We start from the raw sequence: 24633 nt of genomic DNA, 5'->3' as shown, positions 1-24633 counted from the left end.
TTCAGGAAAGGTATTTGTCAATGGGACCGTTATTTGAACTGAGTTGTGTTTGTTTGTCCATAACCTAGGTCAACACAGTATGTTGTTATAAATAGAACGATTCTAAACTTAGTCTCATAGTAGGCCTAAACCTAGCCAAGCGGAATGTGGGGTAAGCAAGGCTGTGATTTCATCCCTTGCAGCTACTTTGGGATTATCAGTAGAACAGTTACGGGACATTGATCACGCTACAATAGCAATATGTCAATCAACACGTGATATGTCGCTACAGATTAAGGTGGCGTAAATAAAAAAATATCTTTGAAAGTTTATTATTGTCATTTAACGATGTTCTTTACCCTAGAAAGTTCACCATTGTTTACAAATACTTTACATAGCCTTGGCTGCCGTCCAACACGCATTATGTAATTGAATTGGTAATCAACAAGTGGAATCTAGTAAAAATGCTTAATAGTTTATCAATAAAAATTATGTTAATTCATTTTCGAAGTAGAAACACATCGTAAGAAACTAATCAAATAACACCTACACCTATAACGCATGTAGTCACTTTAAACATGAATTTCCTCAATTCAGTTGGTGCACTACACAAAAACACACATTAAACACAAGATAAAACTTCGTGTGAAATCCAAAAGCCATTATACAACTACGTCATTGCAATTATTTATCAGTCACGTTTGATTAGGCAATTTTGAGTTGTTAGACCACATTAGGGTTATTTACAAAAGATTAGCCAGACCTGGACGACGAGTGACGAGTGGGAAACCAATAAAATACAAGTTATGTCGAGTTTGTCGATTGTTTACGAGTCTAAACTACGCTCGTCCGTCTTGAACTATTCAAGTTTGACAACATTTAAAGGATAAACTCAGATTTTTTCATAACGATCTTAATTTTTAACTATTTTTAGTGGTTAAGTAGTATTAAACTAAGAAAATATATTTACACGTATTATGACGAATCTTCAAAACAGTGCTGGATTCTTATTAGAATTGAATCGAACAGTTGTAGAGGTTGTGATGAATAATTTGTAATGTGTGTTAAATGTTAAATATGAAAATTTTAATAAAATACTGTAAACTCAAACTCAAATTAATTGTTGAAATAACATGATTTTATTTAGCCGTGACGTACTATATCGTTAGACAATAAATCGTGGTATAATGCATCTTGTTATACTGTATCATGATGTAATTTATCTTTTCGTCATACTGCAGGAAAAACAGCAGTTTTTAATGCATGCGTTGTGGGTCTAAGGTAGCATTTTTACTTCAAGGAGTTAACATTCTTTTTAGTCTCTAGGGAGTAAAAATCAGCTGTTGTAAACAGTTGTAAATTTCGATTGTGGCAATCGTATCGATCGAAATTGTTTATCGATTGATTTATTAGGTGAGGTTTTAGCTTATTGTTGTCGATTGCTCGGCAATTCGATGGTATAACAACACAATCGTAATAGACGAAATAATTGAATCACTAACAGCTGGTATTTGCATTAGCAGAATTGAAAACAAGCTGGAAGTCGTTTCGAGAGGTTATCTTTACATAAAATTATTTCGTTCTCTAGCTTTGTTTTTGTTAATTAATGATGCAATATGACGAAAAATATAGTTCATCACACGGGCAAAAAGTGACTTTTTAACCCTCGCTCATTTTCGGACCTCGGCTTCGCCTCGATAGTAACTTGACCTCTCGTAAAAAAGTCAATTTAGGCCCTAGTGATGAAAATATACTATTTCTCAACACTACTGTGAAATGACACGTTTTCGTTATATGTTTATCAGCTGCGAAAATTTATCATTAGGCCTACATTGTTTACTACAAAAAAGAATGTTTACTATGCGAAAGTAGTGTTTACTACCCTTTTTGGGTTTTGCCGATGTAAACAAACAAAGATTTGTTAATGTTTAGTCAACTGTTAAAATTTACAACTAACCTAAAAAAACCTATGAGTTTTGTAATGTTCCTTATTTGTAATAAGAAATATCCAATGTAAGTTTTAATTAATAAAAAAAAAAAATTAAAGTGTATCGAAAAGTAACGTTAGAACAGGATTGAAAGTGGGTCTATACATATTATCGACCATATTTAAAGTGCTTGATAAATCTCGCACTTTAAACATGTTCTAAAATATGTAATGACTCACTTCCTACTCTTGTTATGAAATATACTATAGTATGGGGGTGTATCTTCTATTTGTGTTTGCAGAAAAGTTATTTTTTAATATTTTGATCAAGAAACGGCTCATTTTTTTGCCCAAACAATCTAGTTACCAACTCAGTTTCAACCTCAAACTTGAGTTAGGGAGAATCATCTGTTGATAGCGCGAGCACAATAGGAGTGGTATAACGCACTGGATACACAGTACTGTATGTTGTTAGTCATATCGTAGTATTTTGTTCTGTAGTGTCAGTGTAATTTTTTGTTGTACAATGTAGTGTGTTACAACCCCCCCCCCTCTCTCCTACAGTCAGTTGCTAAGCTACGACTAATTAGGCCTACCTCCTGTAATTAATTTGCTGGCCGTATACGTAGCAACCACTGGGTCTAATTTATGATTGCAGCATTTGTGTCTAGTTTGGTCGGAGCTTGTATAGTTTTTATTACTCTGTATCAAGTCTTGGATTGAGTTGAGAAGAAATTAATGAGTCGAAATTGTTTAGTACTTTGTGTATTTTACAGTTTAAAAGACTATAAAATCTCGTTAAAAATGTTTTACAGTCCTAGATTTAAAATGAAAAACTCTATACGATCGTTCAATTAGCTTTTAATCAACCAGTAATTGTTGGTTAAAAACCAATTGAATCACATTTCGTCGTAATCGATGACAACACATTTTAGCGGTTGCAAGTACAATTTGTGTACGTTTATAGTGGTCGGTTCGTCTTCGCCCCCTTAGCCAGCATTGTTCACTGATATGTGGTCAATTAGTTTTATGCCTAGTTTCCAGGCCTGCCATCCGTGGTGCAACGATCCTGTCAAATATACAGGATTTTTTAGAAAGTTTGTCTGATACCACAGAAAACGTACTACTATACCCAGAATGCCAACCGCATGGTAAAAAGCATTAAAGCGGTTTGAGAGAGCTTTGCCTGTCAATCCGTAGGCAGCGCCACCAGCGTTGCCATGCAATAGCATAGCAACGCTGGTGGCGCTGCCTACGGATTGACAGGCAAAGCTCTCTCAAACCGCTTAATGCTTTTTACCATGCGGTTGGCATTCTGGGTTATAGTAGTACGTTTTCTGTGCTGATACCTAGTAGTAGGTTGTAATACGGAGAGGGGCGCTGTTATAGTAGGCAAGAGTTGTGGAGAAAGATGAAGAGAATGAGTCGTATTGCCTTGTTTTTCTATACATCACTAACAGTAACTGACAACTCTGGTTACAGATGTACTTTTAATTCAGCGTGGTGTACGTGCGATCTTGGTGACTATTATAATGCGTGCAAAATGAAAGGTATGTTTTGCCAGTCAGCAGTTGGAAAGTGCCTGGGGTAAACACCATTACGTCGTCATTACAGCTAATTACTTTTTAGCCTTCTTGATAATAGGGATGAAAACACAATCCCTCGTATTTTAAGGCCCTCTTCGCTGTTTTATTCTCTTGAACGATTCAGAATGGTCAGTATACATGTATTTCGTTAGGTCACTTGAGATAATATAATGAGAGTGAAAGATTCTCAATAGATGTACGGTGCATGAATGGTACGGTGAAAGAAAATTTAGCGATATTTTGAATAAGGAACGATACATTTTATTCAAAGTAAATCTTAAACATGATTCGTGAACGACGTGGTTTTCATTATAACTCAAGAGGATCTTGTTTTTGTCGACAGGTTTTAATAGCATACATCAACCTGTGAATTTATTCAAAACTATCAAATTAGAAAGGTGGGCCCGTGACCGGAATCGAACCGGTCTATGATTGGGAAATGAATGAGGACCTCGTGGTTGTGTGTTGGTGTGGTTGTGTGGTTTTGTGGTTGTATGTTGGTGTGGTTGTCAACGACGCTGCTATACAATACACAATGGCATCCCAGATATTAAATGAAGATCCATCAAACTGTGATCCGGATGTAAATTATCTAAATGACCAATCTGTTTGTTTGTGCTTTCGCCCCGAATTGGTTGTAGCTGAGGTTAACCTTTTTAAAATTTGTTTCACGGTAAAACTTCTTTACAAGAGTCAAAGATTAGTTGATAACTAGGGTTATCATCTGCGCTTATTGACTCTTCCCATTGTTTTCGTGCTGTCATGCGATTTTTACTAAATTTTCTTGCCATATATATTGGGTCCGAACAATAGTTTAGTTGTGTTTCAAACAGAATGTACTTGACGCAAAATATCTGTTGCAAAATAATATGAATAGCTGGCGTGGAAAAAATGTTGTTTTTGTACCTACCTTCAATTATGATTTTTGTCATAATGTTAATCAATTAAAGTGTTTTTAGATTAAATTCTGTGCCTCAATTGAATTATATCAATTATGCAATAATTTCAAACATCAGAACCAATTCGAATTGTTGATTACATAACGACACCTTATAATTTTAGCATCTTTAACCTTGTTTAAGGTTTACTTAACAAACGTCTTTCAGAAAAGCCCTTTTAGAAGAGATCGGACATTTAATGTTGTCGGATATCAAATCAATTAATTATTGGACGTAACGCCTGATAGGTAGCAGAGGTCGTTGACATGCTGATGGCTGGGACGAATCTTTTCCAGCAGAAGGAACTTGGTGGTCCGCAAGGGGCCTCCTAAGAAAGAACTAAACCTACATTCTATAAAACATCTGACCTTTGGTGGAATGTAATAGATCAACAAAAGAATATAAGGGTTAAAATAACTAAGGAGTTTTAACAGACAACACTTTAAGTTAGAAAGGTATTTAACGATTGCTTTAGAGGCCTGTAGGCCTACTTATTACTGTTGTGGTACAAGTCTTTGACAGCGTTGGCAAACATACTTGTCAATATTTAGTTGTAGTCGAGTTTTACTTGTCAAAAAGTTGTTATACCACACCAATATCTTAAATAGGTTTTCCTTAGAATCTTTCCAAGATTAAAACAACTGAGGTGGGTAGATATATTTACCAAAGGTTGAAATAGGGACTCGTGATTAAGTAGTAGCGAAGAGTGTCGACCATGAATTACTTGCTCAATGGATGCACTTTGATGTCATTTTCTGGTGCAAAGCTCTGTCTTCATACTATGAGCAAAGCTCAAACTGGACTTCAATGCGAAAGCGCGTTGGATTTAGTGTTTGTAAATAGGAGATCTTGTTTACATAGTTCATTTTAGATTTGATTACAAATAAATAACGAAAGTACATTCTACTGAACGCGAAATTTCTGAAGGGGTTCAACCACGAAACGATACTAAACAAATCATCCTTACAGACTTCAAACGGTGCGTTTCCTCCTGGGTTGGGAGACTTCTAATGGCAAATCTTAATTCATTGTTCAATAGACGATGCTCAGTGAAATACCCGTGTTGGCGTGTTGAGTGAATGCACTGGCATGATTTTAACGTATTGTTTACCGTTCCGATCGTTGGCCAGATGAGGGAGGCGGAGTGCCAACATTTGGGTGACGACTGGCGGAACTGGCTGGACGTCCAGTGACGTTGGGGCCGAAAATACTTACACTCTCGGCAGCCGCAACCCAACACTTTGGGTGGTGTATTGTTTAGCCAGAAACTATTTTAATTATTATTTTATGATTTATCGCTAGTTGTTTGATATGTTCGGTAACCGTCCCAAAACTGTGATCAGTAGGTCAAAATTTCACAGGCTAGAAGGTAGGCTTCTAAAACAAAAAAAGACAGTATAATCTTGATGTTGGCGAGGGTTGAATTGTTTTTACTCCCAAGATGGATTGTGTTTCGCATACAAAGCGTGTGTGGAGTGGGTCGGTACTATCGCCGATGGCCTAGTTTTGACAAACGGTAACATGGATTACAGGGTCGGTGATATTATGAAATAAAGGGCAGAAATAACCAAAATGTTATACTTTAAAACTTTTAAATCAAAGAATGTAGACTAAGAAATTATGTATTAAATTGGGTTTGTTTGCCTGCACTCATTTCAGGAGACGGACTTCGATATAAATACGTACTGAAGCCTTACTATTGACACTGTCGACGGTAATTGATGAAGCTGGTTGTGTTTAAATTATTTTCTAGGTATATTCTGATCGTTTGAGGATGGTTTGTAGTAATTTGCAGTGATTTGCGTGGCTAGAACCTCGTCGATCACGAGACAGCGGAATGTGAAAGGAGGAAAGTGTCTCACGTGGATGATCACACGCAGCTAAAGGACAAAGCAAAACGTATACACAGGACCTAGGACAAGACTAATGACCGTGATGACGGCGACCAACAAAACATCCGGCTGTGACAACTCTATACAAAGTACAATATGTTACTTTTAGTAGCAGTAGAGACTAGACACACAGTACCTCGGACGCGTCTACTATTATCCAGCAACTAGGAGGTCACGAATTGTGGATATTTATAGGCATTCACTGTGAATGCGATACTCCCTGGTGTGGATTAACGTCCGCACTAGTGAGTACTACGACTATCCGCAGTACTATCCTGAAAATAAGACTAATTCGTATATACCAAGTAAAAAATTTGGTTCGGATACCACTATAAACTGTAGGTCCCTTAGTTACCATTAGCTGCATGGGCTATTAATTAACAGCTGTGCCTAAGGAATGTCAGCCTCAGTCACTAACAAGACTACAAGATCGCGCCACTCATCCTACACTCTTCTCCATTCATACTTGGCTTAATGGTACTTTGTACGGTCGCCATTTAAAGTATTAACTACCGCGATGACGGCGATCAACAAAACATCCGGCTGTGACAACTCGACAACTCTATACAAAGTACAATCGGCTGTTACCAGCATTGTACCAGTAAGCCGAGTTATGCTTAAGGCATTGTTTGTTACCATAGGCCGGTTATCTTTTATCTATATTATATTTGTGTTTACATTTAGTCTGAAACACATCCGGCCTTGTTTTAAGTGTATCTTCTCTTCATTCTATTGTAACCTAGTAACTTATATTTTGACCAGCCAATGACAGGTGGGGGAAGTTAGCTGGACTTTCGGTAGAGTGTAAAACTTCAGTCCCCAAGGTTCCCGGTTCACATCCCGCCAATCACGAATTGATTTTATCCATGTGATACCGTGAGCATACCTGATTAAATGTGGTAATACTAGGCCTAGCCTGTACTACGAGTTTGTAAACCTTTTCCTTGCCAGAACCTAGCATCATAGGATGTGCCAGTGGGACTGGGATGTAAAAAACACTTACAGTCAATAAAAATAATCTTCTTTAATATGATTCCCTAAGGTATTTCTGAAGTTTTTGGTCATTGGAAATCCTTTAAGACGATTGAGCTACCAAGAAATCTACTAAGCTACTAGGCCTATACTACTGTCATTAGCTGATACAAGAGACAACCTACATTTCTCAGATAATATACTTATTACAATTATTGAGAGTCAGAAGCAAAATGATCAGACAGCTAAGATAAGTTAAGCCTTCTCGAGATTATTATTTAATAGTCCTATGATGAAACTTGTAGTCTTTATTCCTAAAGTTTCTGACAGTTCTTGAGACAGAACTTGTTCAAAAATATCACTAGTTTGACTAAATAATTCTGATTAAAGAGTTATCTCAATGCAATTGTCCACACAAATTACAAACTGCCTACTGTATGCAATTTGAACAATTTTTATAACAATAATTTAAAGACAGTTAACCAACAGTTTTATATGTGTGTGCTGTTCTTTTCCTAGTGCACTCTGACGGTGGACTGGTGACATGGGATATTGATTGAGCTGTCATTGTTATTTATACCTTGATGCCACTGTTTGTTGTGTAGCAGATCTCTCGCCCACACAATATCGTCAGGGCCACAAGCCATCAGTCGGCTAAATTTAATTTAATTTGTCAGCATCAATTTTAATTTAATAAACAGATAAACAAAATAGGTTATATGTTTATCTGAATTTAAAATCTAGATTGAATATTAAGATTTACTTTTTTATGAGAACTATCCTTTTTGCAACATGAATAATGTAAACATTACCTAAATTAGACCACTCAAATAGCCATGATGGTTAAATCGGTCCAATGAGACAGTAGGTAACACACAGCACACCCACAAAAGTGAATACTACATTGTGTAGTCTTGAGATAGGCCTAGGTGTCTAGTCCAACTAAAGACTAAAGATTAAATACTAAAGTTCTATCCAAACCAATAAACTGGGCTGCCTTGTAAATATATAGATACCATAACTGGATACTCGTAGTTTTATTGCTCGTCTACGAATCATAATGTTGTCGGTTTGATTTTAGACAAGTCAGTAGCTTTATGATGGTTCAAAAATGTCCAGTACTAGAAAAACCTAGGTGTTTCTAGTAATATAATTAAAAAATGTGTAAAGGTGTTTCTAGTACTGGACATTTTTGAACCATCATAAAGCTACTGACTTGTCTAAAAATCAAACCGACAACATTATGATTCGTAGACGAGCAATAAAACTACGAGTATTCAGTTATGGTATCTATACATTTACAAGGCAGCCCGGTTTATTGGTTTGGATAGAACTATTGAGATCCTAAAAGAGGCTACAACAGAGCGGCAATCAAGATTTACTTCAAGCTGGCTAACTCCAATGCTGTCTTGACCATATCTTTTTAAAAGAACCTCTGAAGTCCAGGCCTTTCTTATACCTGAAATATTGTTTGACAACCTTATTTTGGTTGATTTGCCTATGCACATAGAATATTTTCTAGGCTGTATTTAGTAAATCAGAGCCTTATGGTGCAAAAATTCTAAATCTTTGTGCTATGGGCTATGTTTCTAACCTGTTTTTGGATTTGAAACTGGACCAACTCTAGTCAATGATTATGGCTAAAGACTAAACTAAATATTGCAAAAACCAACACCACAGCTGAATTTACTACTTATGTATTACTATTCTTGCAGTCAATTACACACACTGGTGTGTCGACATCATTAACTAATCGACGGCGTCAAACAAATCTTAATAGTTTTACAAAATCCAGAGTTAATATAGTAAATAGCAAAAATTCTGAGAGATTAAGTTGATAATTAAAAACATACTTCACATCAGTTACTGTAGGTGAATGATAAACTCTGCGAAGCATTTGTTTTGTCGAGGCCAACCAATGTTGACCGTGTCATAACAGTTTATGTCGCCTCGGTGACTCTGTCATGGCATGTTACAGTTTGTATTATCATAAAACACTTGACGGTTTACATATTTTTACTCCCTCTACCAAATAGTTGGTAAAACAAGCGCCTCATTTGGTGGACTTGTACTACATACTATTATGAGATGAGGATTAAACATTCACTTAAGGGTAATGAAGTAGAATGTAGGAAAATTTTTTACACAGTTATTTGAATGATCAGAAATTCTGTTTAACTCTGATCTATTAATTTTTACACTATGATAGTTATTGTGCCATAACATATGTTACAGTTTTCAATGAGTTGTTCTGTTTAATTTGGACTTGTTAAAAAGTTGTCATATTTGACAGAAATTAGTACTTTACATCAATACGTTAAATCTCAATTCAGCTACGCTTCTATTCTATTCTACTATTCCTTCTATTCTTTTATTCTACAACTAGGTACACCTTGAATATGGGGTTTAAAATCAATAGTCCTTGGTGTCAACTCAAACATGAGTGAGAACTATTTTGTTATCAAGACCACACTTTTCTTTTATTCGATTGAGCTTGATGTGTGAATAATCAAAATCGATTGTCATTGTTACATATTTTACATATTACAATCTTACAATGTTTAAAGTTTTAGTACATTTAAAAGTTCTGGAAAATTTTAATATAAGAATAATTATTTCAGTGACGTGCAGTTTTCTTACAATAAACGTGCACCATGGGCATAAAAAATATTGAAAAACACAACCCTCAATTTTGAAAATTATAAAAGGGTTACATTTAATTAATTCAGAATAGAATTAATGTAGGTCAACATTATCATATGGTCAAAACATTGGTGACTGGTGGTATTTGAATACGGGACCTCAGAGACCAAAGCCACAAGATCAGCTCAAGTAACATTACAATAAATGCACCTTGTGTCATATAATGTTCCTGAGATATTTCTTGTTGCTGCAGGTGGAATGGTCAGACTAGGCTCTGCACTCATGCCTGGCAAGATTCATCGTAGAGTGGTCAAAGTTGCCAACAAGAGGCCGGGAGCTTTACACAGGACAGCTGGTGAGTTCACACAAAGTAATAATACACGACTACTAGAACTGATTGTTAGGAGGGCTCCATATCAACTTGCTACCCAGATAGTGCAGGGGAGCAATTGCTTTGTCATGTAGCTGCTTATTATAAATTGATAATTTTATAGTAGAATATTAACCTACGAGGTTTAACTAAATGTAAAATAAATCACTTTTAATTCTAAGGACAATACTATTCCATAAAACTTAAATATCGTGATATTTCAGTTCAGAGGGCCAAAACCCCCCGAACTGGGGCTGTTGTAGGACCAGGTCCTCTTCAGCTGTGAAAAATTGAGTAAATGTTTTGTGGATGTGGCGGAAATTGAACCCGTCTCTCCCTCACCGAAGTCCGGAACGCCAATCACTAGACTAGCAACACACATTCCATAAAACTTCTTTACTTGAGTTTAAATCTGGGAAAAATTAGTTTAAATTATTAAAAAATGAAAGTTTAAAGAAAAAAATGTCCAAACCTACTTAGGTAATTAAAAAAACTACTTTTTTGTTGATTAAATTCCGATACATAATTTTAATATTCTTCACCAAAAATAACATTCTTTAACATTGACTGCCTACTTGTTTTAAACTCAAACTTATAATATGCCCAATGTAAGCATTAAAAAAGGCGATTTGATCACTTAAACATTTTCTAGTTTTCTTATCCAGAAGTTGTCAATTAAGAAGCCGTGGCAATTAACTCCTGGGCCTTGAGGCAGTTAATAATTTGACACTGGCCACTGTTGACTTCTGAATACATTACCTGTCGGCGCGTGTGGAAAACAAATGCTAGATTTATTCATGGGTTCATACATCTTCATAGGAAAACCCAATGTTTTGAAAGTCTACAGATGCTGCCGACTTAAATTTATCTTCAAATCGTCTTGGTCAATCCGTAATGTAAATAACAGTTCCTTCTCAGCAGGTAGAAGAGGTGGTTTTGTGATTTTTACCATTTCTAACATCCTTGCAGTGGTTGAATGACAAAGGTGCAATATAAAGTTGGCGAAAGGCTAAAGTTACACAAAGGTTGACTATCCATGGATTGAATACATACACTTAACTACAATAAAATTCAGGCAACATTTTACGGTTTTGAATAATTTTTGGAATAAGATAAACTTCACTATCGCCATAGTTTGAAAATCACAAAAAATCTTACTTAAGTTCAATTATTTCAACTATAAAGTAGCCCACCTATTTATAAATAGTAAAAGAGTGTAACTCAAACAAACTTTTACTATGTGATAGAGGGCAGAAATTATTTATTTCAAAAATATTATTAGTATTTTTTTACGCTAGGCACGAGCTCAGGATTGTTTTTCACATTACAGTACTTCAGACTAGACCAAGGGGTTGCGGCATTATCACTTAGATAAAATCCATTGGTGATTTGGTGGGATTTTAACCCGGGACCTCTGGAACCGAAGTCCCGCGCTCTTACCACTATTAAAATTTTAGGTGTCTACAGCGTAAAATTATATTCCTCTGATGATAGAATTACACCTACTGTATTAGCGATTTACTCATACGATATAGCTTTTTGAGAAACCTATCTGGTATGGATTTGTAATTACTAATTTGATGATAACTTGTCTAATTTACTGGGAATCCTAATGACCTTTTGACTAATTGACTTTAATTGCACTGTTATTCGTTGATAGTTCAGTATTTTGTAACTTGAATTTATGATGGGATTAACAGTACAGTAGTCTATGAGTCAGTTAAGCATGCATTGATGTCCAGCTGTCAAACATTTCACTCAGCTCATTGAACCTTCCTTGTATGTTTACCCAGGACTTTGTCCTTGGTCTCTTTTCAGTGCTTTACTACTTAGGAAATGGTACAAAAACAAAGTGTAGAATAGCAGTCAAGGTATTCATTTAACACCACAAGCTTACTCCATGTAGCTTCACGATTTCTCACTAATTAACATTAAAGTGACCTTTTGGCCTATTTGTAATATTAAACCATGCAAACAAAAGGGAAGCAGTGTTAAGATAAATGCTACAAATAAAAGGAAATTTATTTGTTTGGATGATAGGTTGTTTTCAGACCAAAGTCTATTCAAACAAATACAAAACATTGTCTTGTTGGAAGATAGGAAATAAAACCAACAAGCTTGATCCATAAGTCATAATTCTTCTGTTTGGGTTACACACACAGTTTTGATGGATATAAATTTACATCCAATAATACTTTCAATCTTTTTAAACCATCTATGAAAAAAACCAAAAAAACCACAATGTACAGTTGACAGCTGATCCAGTTTGCATCTACAGTATTTTAAATAGCTTCTAACTTTTTTAGGATCAACCTGGCGACATTGATTGTTAGGTAAACAGCTGGAAACAGCTAACCACTCTTTTTGATTTATTTTACTTTGTAACTATACCTATTTCCATTTCATTCATACTTTTAAACTATGCTTTTTACAGTATGATATAAAAAGTTTGGTGGTAAAGAAGTTCTACAATAGTATATCTCGTACCTAGGGCCGAAAACCATTTCCGGTCCATGGTACGAACACTATTTTTCACCACACTACTACTATTCACAATAATAATAATGAAAACTGATAGTCAACGCAACTTTAAGGTTATGTGAAGAAGTAATTTCAGGAATCAGCAAAAATAATAATAAACAGTGGCTAGGCAACGGTGAAAATAAAACAATTCTATTTCAATGCTATGGATACTGTTTGTGTAATTAATATGCAAGCGGACAGCTGATTTTGCGGCCCCGGGATGTAAAAACCTGCTCGGTCCCCAAATTATGATGACAGCTGGCATGGCCAGCATAACGTAACTTTCAGCCACCAATTAACGTATGTAATACAGCCAAAAACATCATAGTGTGGTGAAAAGATCTTATCATTAATAAACACGTGATGAAAGCCCGAGATGGTTTTAAGATATTTCAATAACATGAGACTAAGCCTATCTCTAGTAAGCTTTAAACAACAACCAAACTCATATCATAGTTGGGGGCCGAGCTTGTCTAGTGGTTGAGGGACTTTGGTCCGGGTTCAAACCCCCAATGGGTTTTATCTAAGTGATAGTGCTGCAACCCCTAGGTCTAGCCTGAAGTAAATGTGAAAAACAATCCCAGACTCGGGCCTAGGACAAAAACAAAATATATATATATGATATTCATTTTTGAGATGGGTAAAAACTCTAGCCAACTTTTGTTTTTAACCCCAACATCCTTGGGTTGAAAATATACTAGATAGCATAACTTAACATTTGTTGTAGCCCTTTTGGCTGTAATATCTGCATGATTCGTATAATCAAAATGATGTGATGTTGTATATCTACAAGATTAACAGAATTGGATTCTGTCAAAAAGCTGCAACTCATTTATTTTAATGTTAGAAATGACTTAGATGTGTTTTAAGGATCTGATTTAGTCTGAATTAATGGTTAATTAAGTAAATTTAAAGTACCATTACTGTAATGTCGTAGCTGTGGTACTTGAATCAAGTGAATGCAGAAAATTGGCCCAGTTGTCCTAGATATCTTTCAGCTTTTAATGCATGTTTGGAGAAACAACTGATCTTTGAGATCATCCACTCCATTTTATACTAACACTGCATCCATCTTCTGCAAATGTGTTTATGTCTTAGTGAAGTAATTAAGAAACAAATAGAACAAATAAAATATCACCTACTCTGGTGCAATGTAAGGATGAACATCGATAGGTTAACCATCGATGTCAACCATTGATGTGCCGATAACATAGTTGCGAAAACATTGATGTATTTGGCGCTAAAACGTCAATGTTATTCGATGTTTTTCTTTCAGTTTTTTTCTGCTCCCTGTACTTTCACTGACTCAGTTATTACCTTTTGGCATACTCTACTAGCATTGATTAAACACACTCCCTTGCATTGGTTAGTCTATGCTGCTAGCTATACGTTGGCAGTTCCTCTTTCATATTTGCAAGACCAAATATCGGTATTATGCTGGAGAACAGGAGTGCTTCCGGCTGCCACTGAAATTCATTAGAAATATAAATTGATTTTTTTGAAGCATTTAGAACAAGCACCTCACAAAAAATGTAGATAATTATCTCACTTATTCTACACTATTATTCAAGTCTAGTCCAGTTCACGATATTTTTGGATTCAATATTTCATCAACCTTTTATTAGAATAAATACAAAAATTCAATTTAAATTTTCATCAAAACTATAGTTATTTGTGCAACTAGTGAGAAAAGTGAGCAATTGACTCACTCGAGAGAAATCCTTATCGAGGAATGGTTTCTCGAGTGAGGCAATTGTACTTTGAACTCGAGTTGCACATTATACTTTTCCTACAGTTACCATAAAACAAATAAATTGGTGAAGAAACCTAACCTATTTTTACACAGAAGTGAACTTTTAATATAACATTTAATGTGAAGTGACAAATACAACAGTACAACAGCTGACCAGCTGATTTACAGCCAGTGCTGCCAACGTATTTCGCGAGCATACGACGTTGCCTGCATGTTACGCGCTCACTATTTCGTGCCTTCACGTTGCAAATCTGGAGTGAGACAAAGTAATTAGAGTGAGACAATGTTAACATTGTCTCACTGATGAGCGAATTGGCCACTTTGCTTTCTCAAATCAGTGAGAGAACATGTACATTGTTAGGTAACTGTAGGAAAAATATATTTTAGCTATGGAAAACATCAATATATCAATACTTGGGCAAAAAAATCAATGTAAAAACATTGAATATCGATAGAAAAACATTGGTTTTTCAAAAACATTGGGTATCGATGCTCATCCCTAGTGTAAAGTATTCTACTGATATATAAAAATTCTGTTTTATTTGATATCATTCCCACTCACACTGGAGCCTAGGTGGTGAGTGCTGGAGGTTATATGGTTGGAAGTATAATCACCACCACCAAATTGTTTATTTAGTTCAAAGATAGATGAAACCATCTTAAGATTTGTATCTGGTGGCAGCCAATAGCGTGTTTTGTCACTTTTGGTAGGTATGTTTAGTTTGTGTGTAATTCTATAAGTGATAAATATTTTTCTGTGGTTTGGAAGAAACTAATTCAAAGTTTCATAATTCAAACATGTTAGACTCAAAGGAAAACTGTAAAGTATAGCATGTCTAATGCCACATTATTTAACAAAGTGTCAATAACTAAGAGAGACAATAGGATTTTGATGCTATGAGCTATTCTTGAACTATTATTCCAATATCATGAACAATTGGTTATAGGTGGTTCATATGGATTGGGTACCCAATCCCTAGGGTCCCAAAGTCAGTGCCAAAAGATTATGTCATATTTTAAAATAATCTTGTGATCTAATAAAACCCTTCTTAAATTGTTCGAAATAATGCTACAACCATGTTGAAGTATAGTTTACTTCTCTAAGGCAAGTAAGGTCTATGTTTAGAACTTTCTTATACAACAACCCAAAGCAAACATGTAAATATTATTGCAAAGCATATATGTGTAAAGAACAAATATTGATTAGGTTTCCAACAACAAAAAACAGAATGCATCTAAGCAGGATAATTACTCTTTAACTTCTGCTGCATTGTGTATTCTGGTTATCTAATCATAATTAGAGATTAGCAATCTACTTGAACACTATGTTGAGTAACACCAACACCTTCTCACCATCCACTGCATCGGCTTATGTAGGCAGCGTCATGTTTGCATTGACCATAGTAATTGCAATTTGCTAGAGTTTTATATCCACAAGTATATAAATCATATTACCATTTTTGTTGCATTTAACTTCTTTAAAAAACAATTTAATTCCTATTAAGTTTCACACAAAAATTGTGCATTATGCCACTTTTTGCTAAACCTGTATGTGTATGTCTACTGAAAACTGGTTGAAAGAAATTGTGTTTATAAGATAAGAAAACATTGAAATAAGCAAAATTAAGCTCTAAACAATCCTTAGAGTTGAAATGGTTGGTTTTTGCACTATAAGTGTGTGAGACAGTTACAGTTTGCCAACCAAGCCTCTGCAATGATGACTAGCCAGTTGGTGCATTTGCAGTTGGTGATAAGATATCAGCAAGATAAATCATGAGTCTGTTATCACTAACTTGACCTTGAGGTCAATCTACAGTGTGTACAATTCAGCAATGAGACTGCTGTTATATTTAGTCAGCTGGGTTGGTGTTTGTTTACTTGATTAACATAAATAAATCATAAATCAAGTAGGTTTAATTTAATTACCTTTAGTAGTAAGCAAGCTATAGATTAAATTAGATTAAATCATTTACTTATAATAAGTGCTTATTTTCATCATAATAATCTAATTTTCATCACATTGTTCTCTATCTAACTTCTACTTTTTTCATTTTGAACCAGATGAAATTTATTAAAAATATTTTTCCTACAATTACTTGACAAAGCGGACTTTCTTGTACTGATTATAGCATACAAAGTAGCTAATTGCTGTATTTACTTTATTTTGCGCCACTAATTTTTTTTCACACCAGTATTCCAACCAAACAACACAAAAAAGTGTGCTTTTATTAAGCACGTACTACGTGTACGGTTGACAATAAGTTGGCAACACTTAAAGATACTACGACTACAATCAGCTGGTGTAGTTTTTCAGATTTTTTTCAATGCTTGATTTCTTGGTGTTTGAAAGACCACTTATTTTTAAATTATATTAGTAATTGTACGAAAAATATAATGTGTAACGTGAGTGCAAAGTGCCTTTGCTGCACACACGAAACTTTCCACACTCGCCTGGGGCTCGTGCGTAAACATTTCTTGTATGTGCAGCAAAGTGCCACTTCGCACACTAGTTACACAAATAAATATTCTTTTTCCAACCACATGAGCTGAATTCAAATGATTTTTCTTTTGCACTGAATAAGCTGTAGTCACATTCCTTTTGAACATGATGACTTGTTTCAAATAATCTCCCTTTTTACACCAGATTAGTTCCATTCAAATCATTCAAATTATTTTTTGTTTTAACTGTATGAGCTGTATTATTTTCTGTTTGAACCGGATGTGCTATATTAATCAGATGAGCCTTTATGTATCTTGTATCAGATATGATAAGGTCAGCCAGCAACAACAAGGTGAAAGCTACAGGACAAACACCTTGTACTGTACTTGAGTTACTATAAACTGTAATGTTCTTTCTAACTTTCTCTACATGCTACTTAAAAACAACTCATCAACTCACTGAACAGGCCTCAAGACAATTAACTGTTGTATCCTATTTGTACACAATAGTTTAGTCTTTAGATGGTTAAACTTATAATGAGCAAACTGTAAACAGTTTTAAAGTTTTTGGCCATAATTTGAATAAATAAATATTCTATAAATTTAAACATAAAATTGGAAAATAGTCTTGAGAACTAGTCACAACTGACTGACAAAGGGTATTTTATAAATTTGGCAGTTAATGATTGTGTTAGTGAATGTAAATTAATTTTTTTTTTAATTCTCTAATAGCACATCCATCTAGGTTTTGCTATTCGCAAATAGCATTCAGTGGTTAGTAAACTTTCCAAGTGTTCACTATTATTTGAAACTAAAATTAGATATATTTTTTAGGCTATAATATAAACTAAGCTATTCAATTTATCAGTGGTTAATAAAATGAAGAAAATGTATACTGTAAAACAAAAAGATTTTATATCAGATAAATGAACAGCACAGGTTTACATGATGTATTTCTAGATACATCAACAGATTGACAAACATTTTGGATAAAAGCGTAAAATCTGTGTGTCAAGGTTTACTAGTTTCCAAGACTGTTCGTGTTAGATCTGCTTTAGCTATTTGATATCGAAACAGAACTAAACCTAGTGAGGTGAAGCAACCAGCTATAAAAACCAAAATAGGCCCAAGTGTTATAAGGTTGCCACTGAGGTCAATCCTGTTTCAAGGAACTGAAAAACTAAGTGTTTGTGGGTGGTAGTGAGTTAAATTTCAACAAAAGTAACATATTCCTGCATAGTAACCGTGTTGCGTGAAATTAATGGTTTTAGATTTTCAGCTACTGAAATTAGTTTTTTGTTAATAATGTATTGAATAATTTTATTAATTTCTAACAATTATTAACATTCTACTCAGTATCAGGTTATGAAATTTGTATTAATACAGGTTCTCAGATTTTACATTTATGAAACCTACCTAGAGAATCCACGAAACGAAATAGATTAAACCTGATGCAACTTACAACACAAGTACCTAGTTTTTGAAAATCTCTGTTGGAATAAGAAGATTTGTCTGATTGAGAAAGAGTCAATGACTCAAGATGCAAAACCTTACATTATACAGAAAAATTAAGAATATTTAACTTCCCTGATCACTGACCAAATTAAACTCAGAAAGGTCTTCCAGAAAGTTGTCATTGGACCTTACCTAATTTTTTAACATAGGTAGTGTAAAATTTGTGTTTTTTGTGATGGACATCCTTCCAATCTAGCCTTATGGTTAATGTCTGGTGAGACCTTAATGTGACCACAGGTTCGATCCCTGGCATATCTAAAAAATTAGAGTGATTTTGACCACTTCCTCCGTTAAGCGATAGTGGTTTGTTATTCATCCTCGAAGTAATTCAGCAGGCGTAGATATTAACTTGAGATTTACGAGGCTTTTAAATATTCCATGTTTACTCAGTTTTCTTGCCATAGAATATAGATTTTGTTTCTCCATCCACAATCTGGTGTTACATGAAGTGGTATGTTGAGTTGCTAACACTCTGGGACGTTCAGTAGTCGTCTAATGAAGTGGTAATTGTCACTATGTGTTGGTTTGGTGTCCTTGGCGTAGTAATAGAGCAGAACAGCTGGTGGCGGTGGCACAGGAGCATTGACTGGCAACTAGGCCATGATATTGGGAAGGCCGGTCTCTTTAGTTTTAAGTTGTTTCTCGGTCAATCCCATTAAATCTTCTCGATATCTTTTGCTGCTTGAAATTTGAGTGTTCAAGGGTTATATCTGTTGAGGAGAATGCCTAGTTAATTTCAATAGTTATGAAATTAACCGGTTTTTGTAATTTATTGTTTAGTGTAAGTTAAGGGTCAGTATTTTGGCAATACCTGGTTATGACTTAGATGATGAGAATAAATATTTCAATTTTATGTAAATATTTCACTGCAGTTTAAGAAAAGATGAAATATTTCCCTCAATTTCTATTAAAAAATATTGATGTCTAGTGACATTAATTAGCCTGTTTTGTAAGGAAGCATGGTAGTTCTATGGAGGGTTACAGGTAGAGCGTTTGTTCTGTTTTTTTAGGATTATATAATTAGTGACTTTTCTATAAACGAGAATGTGTTTGAGAAATCAGTAAAATGTCTAATGAATAATAAAGGACAACAATTTTAAGATTCCCAGCACCCATAGATGAACTGTGTTGAGACAGTGATGTAAAAATGATACCATAAGAAGGTCTTAAGTGTATAATAACTTGCAGATCAGTATATTTGCTTACAAAGAAATTACGTTATTCTTGCTCGCTCCATGGGAAAATATAGTATCACTTTTACAACTTAACCTAGACAGCAATTTAAGCAGAAAATGATAGCAAGGTACCCGGCTGTCCTATAGAGCAAGGTATGGAGTGGATGATCTGGGTAGAATAGGACCAGCTGTTTATTTAGCCTAGATCATTAATTTACATCTCAATGATCAAGGACAGCTGGGTCCAGTTTTCAACAATCAAAAAGTTATTGCCTATTTTCAGGATAAAACCCTGGTCATCGACCTTCAAAATAATTGTTTTGTTAGTTTACTTGGAATATTTCAAAGATAAATAATCTTTGAAATACAGTACTAGTTTCTTCATAAAATTTTTAATATTGTTCGCAGCTGCCCCCGTGAAGCGAGAGCGGATTCCTGTGGATCCTTGTGAGAATTCTAACGACTCTGGTCTTGGATTCGACCACCACCTAGACTACCCCCACCAATCTTCACTGGTCTCCCATTCAGGGATAGAGGTGAGCCTGTAGTTCACTACCAACACCTTATTTTAAGTTATTACCCAGACAGCAACATTTACTTACGTTGCCACGATTGCGAATGACGATCACATTATAACCGAGATTGCAACATTTATTTGCGGGTGTTGCCGCTTCTGTGAGTGACGACCATGGTATTGTCGAGACCAACACTCGCGGTTAAATTTTGCGGTTATGTTTTCGTTTATGACCTCTCATTGCCACTGACAGTGATGCAACAAAACATTGTACCAAACACTAATTGCACCACTCTACAATTAAATTGGCCTGAACAGCTGATTATTTTTAAGTTTGAATCATTACAATTTTACTTTTTCTCTCTCAATCCTTGAACCTCATTGGTCCGTTCGTTACCCGTGTTGTTTAAACTATGCTTTAATGAAAATACAGAATGCTGTTGTGTGAAACTTTTCAATTCTAAGAACTGGACTGAAATGGCTACTTAAGAAAACGGTCGTAGGTGAACTGTTTAACAATTCTATAAAACAATATACACATAAAGGTTGGAATTTCAAAACTCTTGTCAGGTCTGTGTTGTTTCGTAATTTACTGTTTTGTAAAAATATCAAAGAGTTTGTTCACTCACGAATGAAAACAAGAAATCCAGCCAAGTGGGTTACAGCTGATTTACGCTCCATCATTCCACATCAGTCCATCACCAGAATAGAATGAAGCTTTGGAGCTATGATTGTGTAATCCCTTTATTGGGAACTAACAGATTTGTTGTCATTTCATAAAAAAATATCATCTAGTGGAGATTACAATTTGCTGCCACTGCAATTTTGTATAATTTTATTTAATTTTTTAAAGATTTGGAACTCAGAGGGTGTTTTTGGGTCAAAGCCTTAACCCTTTGAGTTTCATAGATTTTTTATTTTTCATTGGTTCATTCTTATAACCGACGTATTTTTAGCTTGTTTTTGTTTGAACACAATTTTTTCAGTAAAATTATAATTTTTAAATAGTTCTAATTGATCTACCCTTGCCTCGCAACGGGGTAAGGATACTTAAGAGAATAATCATTGTGGGACAGGGATCTCTAAATCTCAAAGATCAAGTTGTACCACATAAATTATAATTAAATCTATTAATTTAAAATTTAAACTCTATGAGAATTGTGTTTAGTGGCATAACTCACTACAAACACGGAAGAGGTTCTTAGCTGATAAGTCAATCGTGGTTCATATTAATTACTTCATTTGAAATATCTTTTCAGTAATGAGATCAATGTGTCTATTTGCTTAGTCATCCATTTTTGATACCTGTCAATATAAGTGATTTGATTGATGTTACAATGGTTTGAATATTGTTTTAGATATGTGTCGAGGTTAAAGAGCAGATTTAAAAAATGTGACAATTTAATCACTTCTGTTGATTGTTTAGCATAAAATATTCCCAAAAAACCAATAAAAAAATGGAGTCAGCATCTGAAAAGCAATTTTATTTATCAAATGCTATCTCAGTAAAAACACCTTCGAGATGAGATAGTCTAAATACTTTATACATACAGTAATAACTTGTGGCTTGAATTGTGTCTTTTTTCTCACGCCAGGGGAATTTTTAATTGAGTCAAATTTAGTTTTGGTGTTAACACTTTTAAAGGAAAGCAGTCCAACCGATTTACTGGGAATTGAATCCGTCCACTCACCACCGGGCTAACAACTCACCCGACTTAACTTAAACAAAATTTTGTACACTTAGTAGGCCCTACTGTTTCCATGTTAATGACCTCTTATTTGTAATACAGTTTAGTTATCAATTGCTTTTTCTAAAAACAAGTAATCGGTTATAACTAAGCTAGTAGAACTTAGATGAGCTTGTGTTAAAATGAAATGCAACAGCAGTTGACTGGGTTATCACGTATCTAATGAACTTAAGTTTTTATAATGGTCTACAGTGAGTCATAGTTATTCCTACTATCAGGTTGTATTATACTAAACTCCAATTAAAGCAGGGCCAATTAAAATTATTATACATACGTTTTATCGAATTTCCCTACAGGGAAATAGCTATAACTGTAGGTGGCACGGTAAGACCTAGACCCAGGACCGATTTCCTTTTCATTTCGATGTCCCAAGAGGCCAAAAACAGTATTTGTTAAAATTTATATGTAGATATGTGTCCGATAATATGATAACTCGAGTAATTTTGGTCTGAATTGATTGTCTTGATGGTAAAGGGCGGGATAAACTTAAATGAGTTTTGTGATCTATCAAGGTCATATGGTTTTGGGTTTTTAGGGTTTTGAAATGTTAAAAATGTTTTTTTTCTAATTTGCCACCCCTGAAACATAGAAATGCCAAATTTTAATTATGACCATCGTGTAGAGCTAAAAAACTCAAATAAATTTGTATATTGAAAGGTTGTTGTACAATTAAAGGTTATGGTGAAAATTCCAAAAACTGTACATTTAAAATTCCTATGTTATTCTTATGACAAAAAGAAAATTGTTGTAGTTTGCTTGTTAACCGATGTATGTTGAGCAAATTTGGCAAAATTTATTTATTTTTTGCTATACTATTACCATTTGGCCAAAAACTTTTTACCTTTTCCCTATCAGCAAAACTAATTACCATACTCGATAAAACTAATATTTTTTTAAGAAGAATAAGTATTACTTGTTTGTGCAAATATTTTTGTTTCTGTGGTGGGGGTGTTTGTATATTATGTTAGTTACAATAATTTGTAGAATCCTCACTTATTTTATTTACAGTATACAGTGTGTTTTTTTAATGTTTGGAAACTGGAATTAAAAACTTATGTTTTCAAATTTTTATTTACAAATCTTAACAATGCAGTGAAGGATAAACAATTTGTTTATTTGAAAGTCGGTTTTGTTTTTGAATAGATTCTTTAAACAATTCTTAAAATGGATAAAATATGTCAAATTACTACCCAAGCAGCAACAACAAAACCAATTCTTCATGTAATACTCAACAGGTTTCTAGTTTCCACATTTCATGTTATGTGACGACCTTGGAACACTCATCCATTGTCATATGTGGAACATGAACATGAACATATGTTCTATGCAGTTGCTCACTGCATGCGAGGAAGTGGGTCTTGTATTCAAGGTCGCCTGAACTAACCTAGGCCAAACATGTAGTAGTTGGAAATAGCACTACAGCTGTTAGTGAATGGCGGACGGCTCACAAGTCAATGTTGCCGACCTTAACCTTCCGAGTGGATCAGTTGTTGTGATTAGGCGAGTTTGTTTTTGGAAAGTGAATTGTAACGTGGAAGTAGTGTTTGAAAAGTGATAACTCGGTGGAGAACTGTTGGGAGTGAATTTGCTGATATATTACTCATACTGTCACGTAGTAATGGAGAGGTAAGGTTTTTGTAATTGTTGCTAATTGAAGTACCTGATTATTGTCAACAAAGATCGCAGTACCAGTTTGCTTGTTACTCTTAGTTATGCTTGCATTTAACTTTTGGAAACATATCTTTCTGGGCTTCCTCATTCCAGTATTGTAGGCTTGGGTGGTTTACTTGTAAAACGTTCAACAAATATTTGCAGTTACATATTAAGAATAGTAGTGGAGCTTCAGGAACTTAAAAGTATATATACTTACTATTTGTTGGCCTTAGTTTCTTGAAAATACAAGGACGATGACGTAAACCCATAACTTATGGGAAAATGTAGATAACGGTGTTGGTGTAAATAAGTATTTAAGAACAAACGCTTGACTTTGTCATACTGACTGATATACATATATTGCATCAAACATTTCAAGAACTAAGGCCTACCAAATGTAAATCAAAAATACTTAGTAGAAAGTAAAAACGTTTAATTCTCCACAGTACAACATTTTCCGAAAAAATTTACTATTGCTGCAATATTTTATATATTTATTTGCTGAAACAAATTTAACACATGAATATTTCTGTTGCCATTGTGAAAGTATTGTGATACTAAGGCATTCAATTGTAACAACATTGACAATTATCAAACTGTAAATAAATACAGGTTTACTGATGCAACCACAGATAACTGTGCGTACACATCGAGTATACATCTATAAGTCAGTTATAATACTCGTAGATAATTTTATAAATAAAGGCCACACTCAATAGGAGAAGGTGTGATTTTGTATGATCCAAAAACATTTTACAATAATAATAATAAAATTTATGATTGTATACAAATTTTGTCTACTTATCGTAATGAAAGTGTATTGGGTGACAGATAAATAAATTTACACTGTAATCAAACTGATACTAATCAAACTCTTAGCTGCTTTAATATTTAGCTTGCACAATTTTTAAATCCCTAAATAAATGTTTTTTTTAATTTTCATGGAAGTAGTTGGATTTAAAACTAACAGATAATTTAAACAGTTATTGTGGTTAGTAACGTTTTT

General features: G+C 34.4%; 1 protein-coding gene across 4 annotated transcripts in view; it reads left to right on the top strand.

Annotated features, from left to right (window-relative positions):
* Positions 1–24633, top strand: part of LOC128999326 (nuclear factor of activated T-cells 5-like) — a 71611-nt gene that overhangs the window by 19595 nt on the left and 27383 nt on the right. For 3 of the 4 annotated variants that reach the window (XM_054425757.1, XM_054425758.1, XM_054425759.1), the window contains exons 2-3: positions 10191–10292; positions 20121–20248. In XM_054425757.1, coding sequence (XP_054281732.1) covers positions 10191–10292; positions 20121–20248 — 230 coding nt within the window. Of the gene's footprint in view, positions 1–10190; positions 10293–20120; positions 20249–23445; positions 23601–24633 lie in introns of those variants that run through there. The other variant, XM_054425760.1, reaches the window with a different exon arrangement.

This window comes from Macrosteles quadrilineatus, unplaced genomic scaffold, assembly GCF_028750875.1.
Source record: "Macrosteles quadrilineatus isolate MER2022 unplaced genomic scaffold, UCM_ALF_1.0 Scaffold_8__2_contigs__length_117827958, whole genome shotgun sequence".
NCBI lineage: Eukaryota > Metazoa > Arthropoda > Insecta > Hemiptera > Cicadellidae > Macrosteles > Macrosteles quadrilineatus.
Note: the sequence above shows the minus strand (reverse complement) of the source record. Positions and strands in the feature narration are given on the sequence as shown.